General features: G+C 36.1%; 1 protein-coding gene and 1 long non-coding RNA gene across 2 annotated transcripts in view; one reads left to right on the top strand and one right to left on the bottom strand.

Annotated features, from left to right (window-relative positions):
- Positions 1-14,737, top strand: part of LOC106165319 (uncharacterized) — a 42,396-nt gene that overhangs the window by 18,475 nt on the left and 9,184 nt on the right. The gene's annotated exons all lie outside the window — the stretch shown is intronic.
- On the bottom strand, positions 2,646-5,025 carry LOC106165328 (uncharacterized). Its single transcript, XM_086994628.1, has 5 exons — positions 4,931-5,025; positions 4,582-4,701; positions 4,186-4,274; positions 3,633-3,827; positions 2,646-2,936 (listed from the first exon to the last, which is right to left on the bottom strand). Exons 2-5 carry the CDS (start codon positions 4,696-4,698, stop codon positions 2,801-2,803), a joined length of 537 nt encoding a protein of 178 aa, XP_086850754.1. The 5' UTR covers positions 4,699-4,701; positions 4,931-5,025; the 3' UTR covers positions 2,646-2,800.

Genomic DNA, 14,737 nt, shown 5'->3' with positions numbered 1-14,737 from the left:
TTGTAAAAAAGCAGACCAACTACTGTCTAAACAGACTAACTCTGCGGCAGCTTTATATCTACGCGTTATGGTGTCTCTTGGGTACTATGGACCACAGTTTTGTGTTTGAAAATTTTAATAAAGATGGGTGAGTGTGAACGGTGCTTGTAATTACTACTCTCTCTCTCTCTCACACACACACACACACACACACACACACACACACACACACACAGAGAGAGAGAGAGAGAGAGAGAGAGAGAGAGAGAGAGAGAGAGATGAAAAATGCAATGGATTTCTGTAAAAAAATTAAGCGCCGAATTCAATTCTATTTATTTTTATTTAATGAGCAATGCGGTAATTTATAGCAATTTCCGTCATTCTACACAAAGGCAATCTAAACAACCAGACGTTATACGGAGCTAATTCTAAGAGATAAAGAAAGGCTTCGTTCACATGGAAAGTCTATTTTCTAAAAAATTATTTTCTATTTGCGGTATATCTTGTGATCACGGTCGGTGCCCTGAATATCCCGCGGCGTAATTACTGGCAGCGCGAGCCAGTTACTTCCAAAGCTGTAATTAATTCTCGGCTGTGCTCGGAGGAGATTCTGATACCTTGACGCATGTGCAGTAGGAAGTTAGAAAGTTGATGGCGGTCGCGGTTGCTTTGAAAAATGTGTTTGTCAATTTTGTGCCACAACAACACGAAGAAGATGAAGAAGCTATACACACGACAGATACGAGTGCAACCGTCATGATCCGATGGCAAGCGTTGCGGCAACGGAGGATGAGATTTTATAGAATGCGAGCACAGCCGAGAATTAATTACAGCTTTGTATAAGTAACTGGCTTTTTAGAAAATAGACTTCCCATATGAACGAAGCCAAATACATGTACTGAGCCAATAAATTATAAGATGGACAATGTCTGTAATGCATAACTCTTAAAATAGCCGCGTGTCAAACAAACTTTAATCAGTAACATGATTGAAGTTCTGAAATCTTAAAATGCATAAAAGGGGTACGACTGGTGTGTGTAAATGCTATAAAAACCCATTTACAACCCTAAAAATTAAACGCCTGGATCTGCTTAGTAAAAAAAATATGTGAGCTACATGTAGGGGAAAACTTATACTCACGACAGGCACCGTTTTTTCTACCTTCACGAGAAAAGACATTGTAGTATGTGAATCAAGTTTGGCTTCATTATGTATTCATACCATTTAGTGCTCAATAAACTTATTATTATTATTATTATTATTATTATTATTATTATGCAAGACAGAGTCCATTACGCAAACCACTGCTTATATTATTCATAAATACGGTGTTACATTTTTTTCGTCTTAGAAATGGCTATCTTAGCTGGGATGAATTAAACACTGCCCTTTTTTTGACACATTCGATTTCACTAACTCGATTTCTAATCTTTTTGGAGAAATAGGAAGGGGCAACGTGATGCATATTTCCACCAAAACTCATTCCTCGTCTGCATATTTGAAGCAATAAATTAGCTTGCGGTTTTCAAATTCATTGCATTTATGATAAATTTGTATAATAATAGGTTTAATAGAAATACCTGTGTTGTGAGATAATTCAAGACATGACATCATAAGCTTTTAATCTAGATTTAGGAGTTTTCAGTAAAATTTCGTCGCCAAACCTCATTATTTTGAGTTTGATATGGGCATTATACGACTACCATTCATTTCACACAAGGACATTTAATTAATCAAAAGCATGTGGCTACTCTCCTAAACTGTTCGCTCCATTATTTTTCATAAGGACAAATGTCATTTTCTTGCCTTTTTTCCATCAATGTAATAATAATAATAATAATAATAATAAACATCTTGAAATGACGTTTCTAGAAATCAATTACTAATGTCAACCTTTCTCTTTTTCTTTCTCTCTCTGTCTCTCTCTCTCTGTATCTCTTTATATCTCTCTCATTCTCTATATATCTTTCTTCATAAGTAGACCTATCCAAATGACATGGGACTTGAGATTATATCTATGTTTGAGAGAGAGAGAGAGAGAGAGAGAGAGAGAGAGAGACTGGCGTTTTTCTCACTTTATATTTTATTCTACATAACTAGACCTTATGTAGTCTTTCTACATAAGTGACATGGGTCTTAAGACTAAAAACTTAAGACTATACCGGTAGTTCTATGTTTGAGAAGGGCATAGTGCTTTCCATTTAAACACTACTTTGTGTAGAAAAAGAATTATCCATTTTACGTTGATACTGTATTATAATTCTTCGTTCTTAGCGTATTTCATTCTCGTGCAGATCAAAGTATGCTAACTACCAGTATTGTTCAATGCGCTTTAGAAATAGACGAGCCGCTATCGAAGTAAATTCCCCATATCTCTGTTTCAGACTATCTCAGAGAAAGGTTTTATTTTATTTATTTATTTATTTATTTATTTATTTATTCTATCATTATATACTGTTTTATTTAAGTGTGAAGGTTTTCAAACTTTGTAAAACGTCAGGTAAAAGTAAGAAAGTTGAATAAACTTTCTCCTCAAATTGCAAAATGCTTCACACCTTACAACCTCTGGACATATTTAACAAATGGTATCAGTTCACAAGGGGCAGAAACTTGTGCCAGAAACTGAAAAATAAATCGTGACAGTACAAGTCGCATTGCTCTCTGAATTTCATATAAACAGCACTATCATTTTATTTCACATAATTCCACATTCTAATTTACCAAGAAATTCCAAAGTTCATTCCATGTGATATAAAGGTATATTTCTAATGTCAATAAAGGGAGGAAAACGTGAAACACTGTTTGTAGTCCTTTTTCAGAGCTATTGCAGATCAGGGTCGAACTCTTTGCGATCAATCTTGCCGTCATCATTGGCGTCCATGTCGTCAAATGCAGCGTTAATATCTGTGTATCCCTGTAGGACATTGCTGAACTCATCCACGTTTATATAACCATCTCTAAAACATAACAAAACCCGATAAACGCTACGTGCGGTAGGCCACGCGACAGAGGAAGCCTTAACGAAGCCGAAAAGTGTTTATCTTAGGCTTTTTTTCTCAAGCTCTTCACATGAAGTGTTATATTTTCGTAGATTTGCGGTTGAATAATCTGGTTACAATGACAGTGAACCACGCTAGACACGGTCAGCTACTATAAGAGACTAACATTTTTAAACTGATTTACACTCAGTTACGCCATATTTTATGTGTTATGGGCGCGTGTACCAGGTTAAAATTCTGAAGAAAGCAAACTTGTGAAAGCGAGTGAAGCTCCATGTTTAACCAAGGAGTTGGGAGAAATTCTTGATTTAGTTTAACGAACCTGGAACAGGCCCCTAAAACACCTGTTGTGAAAAAAACAACAACATTTGATCTGAATAATTTGCCTTGAGAGACGAATAAAAAAGTTCGTAAATATCAAAACAGTTGAAACGTAAATTTGTATTAGGCTTATGTAATTTTCATGTACATCTGAAAGCCACAGTATGGGTCTACATGTATGTGAACATGCGTGATTGGGTGGCATGTGAAGTTGACGGTGTTGGTACTAGTACCGACATCTGCACGTTCATGTTAATGTTTACACGTGATTCTTTTCGTGTGTGCATGCGTGCGTGTAGTAATCAAGTAATAGCATCCACAGTTCAAACTCACCCGTCTGTATCAATCGCGTTAAACATTTCTTTTGGACCCCAGTTTTCTCCCTGATCATCCTGGTCCTCACCAGCCTGGTCCTCGTCTTCCTGGTCCTCAACTTCCTTGTCCTCAACATCCCTTTTCCTCCCGTTATTCGTACATCTGCAACTGGCGTAGGGTCTCATCGTCGAGCCTTGACGTATGTACATGAAACTGTGCATATAATGCAACGATCTCGTATTTATTACATTGACTTTGACAAGAACACTCTCTTCATGATGTCAGGTGGATGATGAATTCACTATTTTATTAACCTATTTCTTGTTGTTAATATTTACTTATTTTCATTCATTCATTTATTGTTTTCCTATCTTTATTTTACTCTGGTTATTTCATTTACTAATTTTTACTGTAACTAACACAAAAATGTACGCAGAATAGCCAGGGAAATACCTGTATATGTGAATGTCTTGTGATATTTTATAAATATGTACATGACGTTTTTCGTGAAATTCATTTCAAGCCATTGGTTGTATTAAAGCAAGAGAAAGAGAGAGCGACTTGATCTTACAAGATGGCCGCACCGCAGTCACTTCTGCATGGACTATCACACGCGCAACCAAATGAGTTACATTTCCCATATGAACAGTGAGGGGATGCCTGAAATGTAAATCGTGAATTAATTAATCTCTCTCTCCCTCTCTCTTTCTCTCTGCTCAATCCTCCTCCTACACACGCTCACCAACACGGCGCACGCATACAAACACACGGGTACACACACACGTACATAATGGTTTCCAGGCGACCATTTACGTATTGCATTTCAATTTCAATAACTTAAATGTACGGTGTCATTTTTTCTTTGTAATGCTAAGTTCACCTTATACCATACATGTGTTGTGTATGTGTTACGTATGCACTTCCCGAGAAAATACCCCGGTTAATACACCGGTTCTAGTAGACCCACCTTCGTGCAGTCTGCGCAGAAACCCCTCTTCCCTTTGCCACAGCAGAGAGATTCAGCTTGCTGTATTAAAGCTGCCAGAACCAATCCAATAAATGCAAAAGTAGCAAAGGTAGTCATCTTCTAAAATGTGAAGTGACAATATGGAGTTGACAAAAAGACAAAACTTACGAAATTTCAGAGGACACTGGAGCTCAATTCTATTCTGTCAACAGCTATACTATACTGTCAGCCGACAGTAAAGACTAGAGAATTCATACGATGTTCTCTAAAACCCAATGTGCAAAAGGGCAATCGGCGTCCTGACATACTATGCAGCATTTTAATTAAATTTCATCGACAGAATTTTTACCTAAGTGATCCTTGATTACTTCTCTCTCAGTCTCGAAATGATTGAAAAACGTCCACAGTATGAAGTATTTATACCGTTTTCAACAGCAGTGCAAGCTAGGTCAAGGCAGCGGATTTTGAAGTAGTGTAAACAGCTGTATCCTCGAGAGATCAAAGCATTTGTAACGGACATTAAAGGTTTGTACTGGTACAGGCATTTTACAATGATTTGCCTTAGTCTGGATTATCATTAACCGACTGATTCGGCAATACCTAGAAAGATTATTGAGACTGCTTTCCATTTGTGGAAATTTTTTTCATCACAAAGACAATACATCTTTAGGTTTTATGAATGTGCATTTTAAAAATCTTTCTTCATTCTGTTGAACGTGATCATTAGACATAACATCATCGATTCATCAACGAATCAAAGGATTCAGAGGTCTGATGACATTTTTTTTAAAACTGAAAACCCCCAAAGCTAGGCGAAAAACGTGGTGACACTGTATTCTGTTTAGTTGCACCGGTGAAGTGGAATACATGTTGCCTGTTTACCTACAACATATAAAAGCACAGGAGCTGCTGCACGTTTGATATTTGTTTGCAGGTTCAAATTCTTGAAAGTTCATCGATGTTTTGATAGAAAATATTTCTTATTATTGCGTTTGATAACCATTACAGGAAAAACGTACAAGCAGAGGGTGGTTAAGTCAGGCGCGGTGTAACAGGAATGGACGTCCTACCGGGTAAGAATGAAGTGCGGCTGCCATATGATTTGTACAGATTAAGGTTATTGGTGTATTGGGGTAAATAAAATGAATTTGTTAATAATTTCCATCAACCTGAGCAATAATTGTGCAGTGAAAGGAGGTTTGAGATTGACGGTAGTTTCAATCAAAACTTGGAAGACAAAAAGGATCTATTTTAGTAATAGTTTTTCAAATAGAGAGAGAGAGAGAGAGAGAGATTACCTCAAATGCACGGGTTTCATTTGATAGAAGTAGCCCTGTGATGTACGAGAACTATTACATTTTATAAGTAGTTCATCGTAACTTTTAATTTACACATATTTCCCCCTAAGAATGTATTTCAATTATTCACACGATTCTCCATTCGTTCTACATTGCATTGCCGTATACAGTAGATCAAAGTAGTTTCTGTATCAAAAGTTGTTAGTACCAGTATCGTAATGTGCCTTTACAATGACAGATGTATGAGACGCTTTCATAGTAAAACCCTCATACGTCTAGGCACTCAATCCGTCAGTTTAACTGATTTTGTTTTAGTCTGGGTGGAGATATAAATGTGAAGGTTGCCAAACTTTGTAAATTCATCTCAAAAGTTATAAAACGTGTGTGGGCTTTCTACTAAAGAAGCAGAATTGTTCAAATTTCACAAAAAACGTCAACATTATCTTCCATTTGATTTTAACACCACGCATTTACTAATTTCTTAGAGCAACCACTCGACCATGACAGTAATTATAAACCTTTCTTCTACTTCTTTGTTGTTTCTTTTTTGGTAGCACCCTATGTTTCTCAATCCATTTTCTAATTGCTTGACTTTTTTTCTGGGAACAGGTTGCGAGGGAAAAGAAGGACAACTCCCGTTCGCAAGGTAATATTTCCAGTATTTCATAACAGATTACGGAAAAATATAACACTGTGAACGTGAATTGTCCTATTATTTTCCCTTCCAACCAGTTCCCAGAAAAAAAGGCGTGCAACGATAAAATGGACTGGAAACAAATGGTGCCACCAAAGAAGAAACGCGTGATGTTAAAACCAAATTGAAGATGGTGTTGACCTTTTGTGTGAAATGTGAACAATTCTCTTTTTTAATAGAAAGCCAACACAACTTTTATAACTTTTAAGCACAACTGACAAAGTTTGACAACCTTCACATTCATATATCCACCCAAACAAAAATTATACTGACGGACTGAATGTCTGTATGAGGGTTTTACTATGAAAGCGTCTCATACGTCTGTTATTGAAAACGCACATTACAATACTGGTACTAACACCTTTTGATTCAGAAACTACTTTGATCTACTGTATACGGGAATGCAATGCAGAATGAATGGAGAATCGTAATGAATAATTGAAATACAGACTTGACATTTAATATGGAATATTTTTTTCGAAATAATTTTTTATCAGTTTTTTCCTATTTTGCTGACTGATAAATGAAAATAAGGATTAAAATCGTGTTTTAATAACTTTAAATTATCTCTTTGATGTCATTGTGACATCAGTTCATTAATGGAATTCGCCAGAGAAGCAAACAAAAACACGTTGCCTATTCCATGTCATACGACTCCCATTAAAAGAGATATTTTAGATCTCCATATTTTCCAAATTATCGTCTGTAAAAGGGTAATACGCTCCACAAAAGACCCTCATGTCAGTTGCTAGTCACAGTAATGGTCGTTGTTACGCCTGGCCTCTTCGTGGCTGTTGCCAGCGCTCTCAAGCGGCAAGGCATTTCTTGGGGGTAGGTTTTAAGAGGTCAATCTGAAATAGCATTCCAGGCATCGGTCTAAAATTGTCCAATCTGGTCCAGTTTTGTTGTAGGACATGTAGGCAGTTGATTGGTGAGTAATGGTCTACCGAAATATTGCCTATGTGGTTCAAATGTGGCGATTTTGATGACCAGGGTAGCTGCTTATTCCCTTGGTTCTGTAAGTTATCTGCTATTAAAAGTGCTCTGTGTGAACCTGCAACCTCATCGTGCAACCTAGAATTGTTCCTAAGGTGCCCCCTATCAAATGATAGTCAAGTGGTTCCGAGATTATTCCTTTATTTGATCTGGTTCAGGTTTTCGTCGATGACTACCGTTGGTGTTTTGGCAATGTGGAATCTACTCCAAATACTGACGCTGTCAATCACCCTTGTCACTTTAGACCCGGCATATGCTTCGTCGTAGGCCTCTTCTGGATATCTGTAAACTCTGTTTTGACTAATTGGGCGGTACAGGTGAAATCTGACCTCAATAAAGAAAACCACGCAGTTTCAGTGTTCTACCCAGATTCATGGCCCCCAATTCATTAGAGAAACAGACGACGATGTTTTGCTGTATACAGTGGGTACCTCGGAGGTCATTTGGTGTTCTTACCTGCTAAAACCAGTTTAGTGTTTGCTAAGGGCTTTGAAAAATGCATTTTAGTGGCAATTTACCCCTCGTTCTGAACGGACTAAGTGTTTTTTGTTGAGTTGCAGCAGCGTATACCGAAAGACAGTGGGTCCTGTACCCTGTAGGTTAAATTTTGATACATTGGGGGTCACCTCTGTGCAGGTACATCAGTCTGGGCATTACTCTATAAAACTGTGGGGACCGTTCCGTTTGGCGCTATGATCTGTCTGGTTATGTTTGTCTTTTTCGCGCCATTCTGCCTTAGATTAACAAATTTGTAATGCACTACTTGGCTCATTTTACGCACTGCAAAACTGACCGCTTGCATGCAAAATTTCAAATTCTTCTATGCAGTAGTTGCCGAAATATGGTTTTTTTTTTGACAGAACCAAGCTTTGCCTAAGCCAAGCTTTGATCAGCCCAAAGGAACACTACCCAATTAAATCACTGCAAATTACATAATGTAGCAGCGCAACAGGCATGAAAGTCAGTTAATTGGTAGTGACACACCTGACTGCACACTTTTAAATTCACAAATCTTATATGAGATCGGAGTTTTTTGAAAAAAGAACGTATTTTTACCTAGGTATACCTTCGAAACTGAAATATTCCATATTAAATGTCAAGTCTGTATATTCTTAGGGGAAATGTGTAAAAATTAAAAGTTACGATGAACTACTTATAAAAATTAGTTGTTCTCGTATATTATAAGACTTCTTGTATCAAGTGAAACCCGTGCATTTAAGATAATCTCTCAGGTTGAGTTGAGGATGAGATTCATTTATTAATTAATTGTCCATTTTTTAATGATCATCGTACTGATGTTGTATATATAAAAATGAAAGAATAAAAGTGGTATGGTGTCTCCTTGAACTAAACGCAGTCTTACTGATGTCATCTATCACGCTCCCTGAAAAATAAGAAAAAAAATGAAATGACATAATATAGATATAGGTTAAAATCGATAATGATAATAAAAAACTCAACGTTGGGCGATAATGTACATGGGGAGATAATTGCTCTTTTAAATTATCCTAGCCAACTTGCTCCAACGAACCACTTTCGCTTTTTATATGCACAATGTTATTCCCTGTGGGTTTTGGCGGGGAGAGATATCCTATTGTACGTGTTCTAAACGAACATCAAGGGCAGCCGAGGATGATGAGATACGGACCGAAGTGATGTGTTCGAAATCTTTAATAAAGATGGATGAGAGTAAACGGTGCTTGTTCTGTAAAAAAAATCAATCGCTGAATTCAATAGTATTAATTTGATAAGTAACGCGTTAATTTATAGCAAGTTCCATCCTTCTATACAAAAGAAATCTTAACAACCAGATGATTTATGGAACTTATTTGAGGAGATAAAGATATATTAAGCCAATGAATTATAACATGGACAATGTAGGGAATGCATAACTCTTAAAAAAGCAGTGTGTCAAACAAACTTGAATCAGTGATTTGATTTAAGTTCTGATATCTTAAAATGCGTAAAAGGGAATCGACTGATGTTAAAATGCTATAAAACCCCGTTTACAACCCTAAAAATTAAACCTCTGGATCTGCTTGGTAAAAAAAAAAGAATGTAAGCTACATGTAGGGGAAAACTTACGCCCACGACTCCATTGATTAATCAGCTGTCAGCAACGGCGACTGTCTTTGAAAGCCACTTGGTAGATCACGTGATAACACAGGTGACTCTAAGATGTACATGTAGTGGGCCTATGGAAAATTAAATTAAAATATATTTTACAACCTTAAAACATATGAAAAGGGCATCTTACACACTATAGGTCCTTTAATTGTCGATGTTGAAATTCTTGTTAGGGTTTTGTCCGCCATTTTGAAAATTGTAATTTTACCAACCTAAATGGCTGTTTTCAAAAAAAAAAAAAAAAAAAAAAACAGATACACCTGTGTGTTAAGCATCCTTTTTTTTGGCCATAGAAATCACTCGCTCATCAAAAAATTTGTTTCACTCAACCTTTTTCAAAATAATTATATACGTGCATATAATTACTACAGTTACTGTACATGAAAAACATATGCTTTGTATGCATTTCCAAAAATAGTAAAATTACCGACCTAAAGAGTGCTCCTATAGTTAGCTCAAATTTCTCATCAGAAATGAAATCTTTGGCCCATTTTGCCTCTAAAATCACCTGTTCATGGAGAGATATCTTAAAAAAAGTTATTAATTACCCTACCCTATTAATATACCCCTGTACATGTAAGTGCCGCAGTTTGTGTCTATGTGCACGTGTGAGGTTGGTTTGGCATGTGAGGTTGATGGTGTTGGTACTTGTACCGGTATATGCACGTTCATTTTATGTTTACACGTGTTTCTGTGAGCGCGTGAGTGTGCGTGTAGAAAGTACAAGCATCCAAAGTTTAAACATACCCATCTCTGTCAATCGTGTCAAACACTTCATTTGGATCCAGGTTTTCGCCTTGATCATCCTGGTCTTCATCACCCTGGTCCTCATCTTCCTGGTCTTCAACATTCTGGTCCTCAAAGTCCTCAGCGTCCCTTCTCCTCCCTTCGTTCGTACATGTGCATCTATCGTCGGGTCTCTTCAGCCATCCTTGATGTGCGTATCTGCAAATAATGCGAGAATCTCGTGTTTATTGCATTAACTTTGACAAGGACACTCTCTTCCAGGTGTCAAGCGGATGATAAGGTCACTGTATTGTTTATCTATTCCTTGTTGTTATTATTACAAGTGTTCATTTATTTATTTATTTTTATTTTTGTTTTTCTATCAATATTTTACTATGGTTATTTCATTTATTTATTTTTACTGGTACATGTAGTCAGAAATGTACGCAGAATAGAAATATGTGTGAATATCTTGTGTATTTTTAAAAGATGTACATGTACATGTACATGTACATGATGTATTTCTTTAAGTTCATTCCAAGTATTTATAGCAAGAGAAACATCTTACGTGAAGACCGAGCCGCAGTCGCTTCTACATGAACGTTCACACTTGCAGCCAAATATGTTACATTTTCCATATGAACAGTAAGGGGTTCCCTGGAATGGAAATCGCGAATTAATTACTATCTCTCTCCCTCTCTCTTTCTCTCTGCCCAGCCCCTCCTCCTACACGCGCACAAACACTGCACACGCATACAAACGCGCAGACACACACATACAGTGCGTACATAATTATTTCATGACGACTATTTAAGTATCGAACTTCAATTAACAATAGAAAGATGGACTTCTAGATTTGTTGTACATTTACAACCAAAATGTATGGTGTCATTTTTCGCCTGATGTCATTCCTGTGTTTTGAATGTGTTCTGAATGCACTTCCCGGGCAAATACCCCGGTACTAGTGGACTCACCTTCGAGCAGTCTGCGCAGAACCCCGCTTCCTTCGAGCCACAACAGTCAGATTCAGCTTTCTCCATTAAAGTTGCCAGACCCAAGGCAACTAACGCAAAAATGGCAAATGTAGTCATCTTCTGAAATTTTAAAGTGACAATATGGAGTTGACACAAACAAAATTTTAAGGGATTTTAGAGGACAGTGGAGCCCACATCTCTACTGTCAGCAGCTATACTAAGCTTTCAGAGGCACGCCGGCAATAAAGACGATTTCATACGGTGTTCTCTAAAACCCAATGTGGAAAAAGGCAATCGCCGACGTGGAACACTTTGTAGAAATTTAAGGAAATTTCTTCGACATTATTTCACCTGAGTAGTCCTTGATTACCTTTCCCAGTCTCCAAATGATTAAAAACGTCCCACGTTTGAACTGCAAGCTCAGTCAAGGCATCGGCTTTTGAAGCAGAGTACATACCTGTATTCAGAAGAGGTCAAAGCAAGTAAAAGGGATACCAATGTTATGTACCGGTACAGGTGTACCATGAAAATCTGACTCCCCTAAAATGTGACTCCCCAGTCAGATTTTCATTATGAAAATCTGACTCCCCAGTCAGATTTTCATAATGAAAATCTGACTCCCCCTATGAAATTCTGACTCCCCCCCAAAAAAAAAACATTCATTAATCTCATTTTATTTGAGTAAATGACTATGATTTTGTAGTATGCATAATGGATGATGCATTGGCACTTTTTTGTAGTTTGCAGGTGAAAATTTTCATAAAAAAAAAGAAAAATTAAAAATGTGCACATAATGAAAATGTGGTTCCCCTATGAAAATTTGACTCCCCTTCAAAAAAACATTCATTAATCTCTAATTAATTTTTTTTTTTTTTTTTTTTTTTTTTTTTTTTTTTTTTTTTTTATTGCAAATCTCAAATAAGTACAGATTTCAGCAAAAAAATATAAAATTTATAAATAACTAAATAAAAATCACACTCACTCTCTCACTCACTCACTCACAAAGAGACACTCAGTCATTTGCAATATATATATATATATATAGTTACTGTGTCATTTAATATATATGTCAACAACGATATATTGATAACCTAATAGTAAAATACTTAATAATACTTAATAAATAATATGATCTAATACAGATAAAAACAAATATGTGTTTTACTATCAAATATCGGCAGGGGAACATACGCAGATAGAAGATATCATTCCAGGAAGAGAGGCTGCAGCTTTTTCCATTTTTCATTAAATTTATCTATTGTCATGTTTCTCAGACTTATATTTCTCTCTGCGATGTAGGCCTGTCTCCATTCTATTTTAATATTTTCTATGTTCGGGGTAATGTTTTTCATTTTAAATTTATATATAATAAATTTTGTTATGATCAGCAAACTGTTGAGCGCATTGCATTTCAAATTTGGAATTCCTAGAATTATATCAGATGATGTTAATTGTAATACAAGTCCAGTCTTTAAATGGATCCAGTCTTGTATTTTTGCCCAAAGGGGAGCAATTACTTTGCACTCAATAAATAAGTGTTGAAAAGTTTCAGGGTGTTCGTTACAGAAGGAGCAGGTCTCTGTGTCTTTTATCCCAATTTTTCGTAAAAAATTATTTGTAGCTAAAATTCTTTTTGATACTCTAAATTGAAACCAGCGCAGTTTAGTATCTAAAGTACATTGGAAAGGAATGTTATTCAAGATTTTCCACTCTTCAGCTGTGAGAGGTTCTTTAGAAAGGAGTTCCCATTTTGACATTGCATTAGTCTTTTTCATTTCGTTTGAGTTCAAAATATTGTAAAAAGGTTTCCCCCCTTTTGTAAATTTTAATAGCCATTTAAGTTGGGTTGAAATTATAGGGAGCTCAATTTTTTCATGTAAATTGTCTATATTCATTTGTTTTTGAAATTTTTTTACTGCGCATAGTATACTTGTGAACGTAACATAATTTATTATATTCCCGTGCCTTTCCTTGAACTGTTGGTATGTGAGGTAATTTCCCTCTGTATCGATCAAGTCATTTATGTTTCTTATACCTATTTTATTACAGGTTCTTATAAGAATAGGATTGTTTTTTATCCGTATTTTATCATTTAGCCATAAACATTCTTTTAAAAAATTTTCTTTTGTATCAATCTTTTTATTCTTTAACAGTCTGCACCATGCATCAATGACTTGATTCCAAAAAGCATTTTTTGATCCGTTCTTAATTTTTTGCATTTCAGACATTCCCATTTCAGACCAGTGTACACCCTTACTTTCAGGGATCAGACTAAGGAAAAAGAAAGACCATTTTGAATTTTTGTGCATGATTCTCCTGAGCCATGAAATTTTTAGGGAATCAATATAGTTTCTAATATCGGGGACTTTTATACCTCCATTTGAGTACGACTGTGTCATTATATCTCGTTTTACTCTTTCAATATTTCCATTCCATATGAAATTAAAGCACATTTTTTGTATTTTGTCTACATATTTGTTTGGTATTGGCAATGTGGAAAATAAATGAGTCATTTTTGGAAGGATCAGTGATTTAAAAATTACATTTCTCCCCAAAACTGTTAGCGATCGGTGAGTCCATTGTTTCATAGTTCTTTCCATATCTTCGAGTTTCTCTCTATAATTTTTCTCAATCATTTCATGTAAATTTACTGAGAAATCTATTCCAAGGATTCTGAAAAAACGTTCATTCCAATCGAGATTCAACTCTTTACACATGCTCTCTTGTGAGTCTTTCTTGCTTCCGAACCAGTTTAATTTAGTTTTTTGATTGTTCATTTGTAGTCCAGAAAATTGGGAGAATTCATTTAGAACCTTTAGGGTATTTCTTAAACTTTTTTCAGTCCCATCCAACACAATAGTTGTGTCATCAGCATACTGGGAGATGAGAAAAGTTTGATTATGTATTGTAATGCCTTTTATGTCTATTTCATTTTTTAACATGATACTTAGTATCTCAGCACAAAGAATGAAAAGGTAAGGGGAGATGGGATCCCCCTGACGGCAACCCCGAGAAAGATTGAAGAAAGAAGAGGCAAAACCATTAACCAAGACACACGAAGAGGAGTCTTTAAGGAAGAGTTTTATCCATTTTATGATAGATTCTCCAAAGCCAAAGAATTCAAAGGTTTTTTCGATAAAACCCCAGTCGATTGAATCGAAAGCCTTAGCAAAATCGATTTGCATCAACAGACCTGGTATTTCATGTACGTCACAGTATTCAATTAAGTCGAAAATGGTCCGTGTATTCTCACCTATGTATCTGCCCGCCATAAACCCATTTTGGTCTTCATTTATTAATATTGGTAATACTTTCTTTATTCGATTCGTTATACATGCCGA

This window comes from Lingula anatina, chromosome 8 (genome assembly GCF_051362555.1).
Source record: "Lingula anatina isolate TDL-2025a chromosome 8, LinAna3.0, whole genome shotgun sequence".
Taxonomy (NCBI): domain Eukaryota; kingdom Metazoa; phylum Brachiopoda; class Lingulata; order Lingulida; family Lingulidae; genus Lingula; species Lingula anatina.
This window is presented reverse-complemented; position numbering and strand designations above follow the sequence as displayed.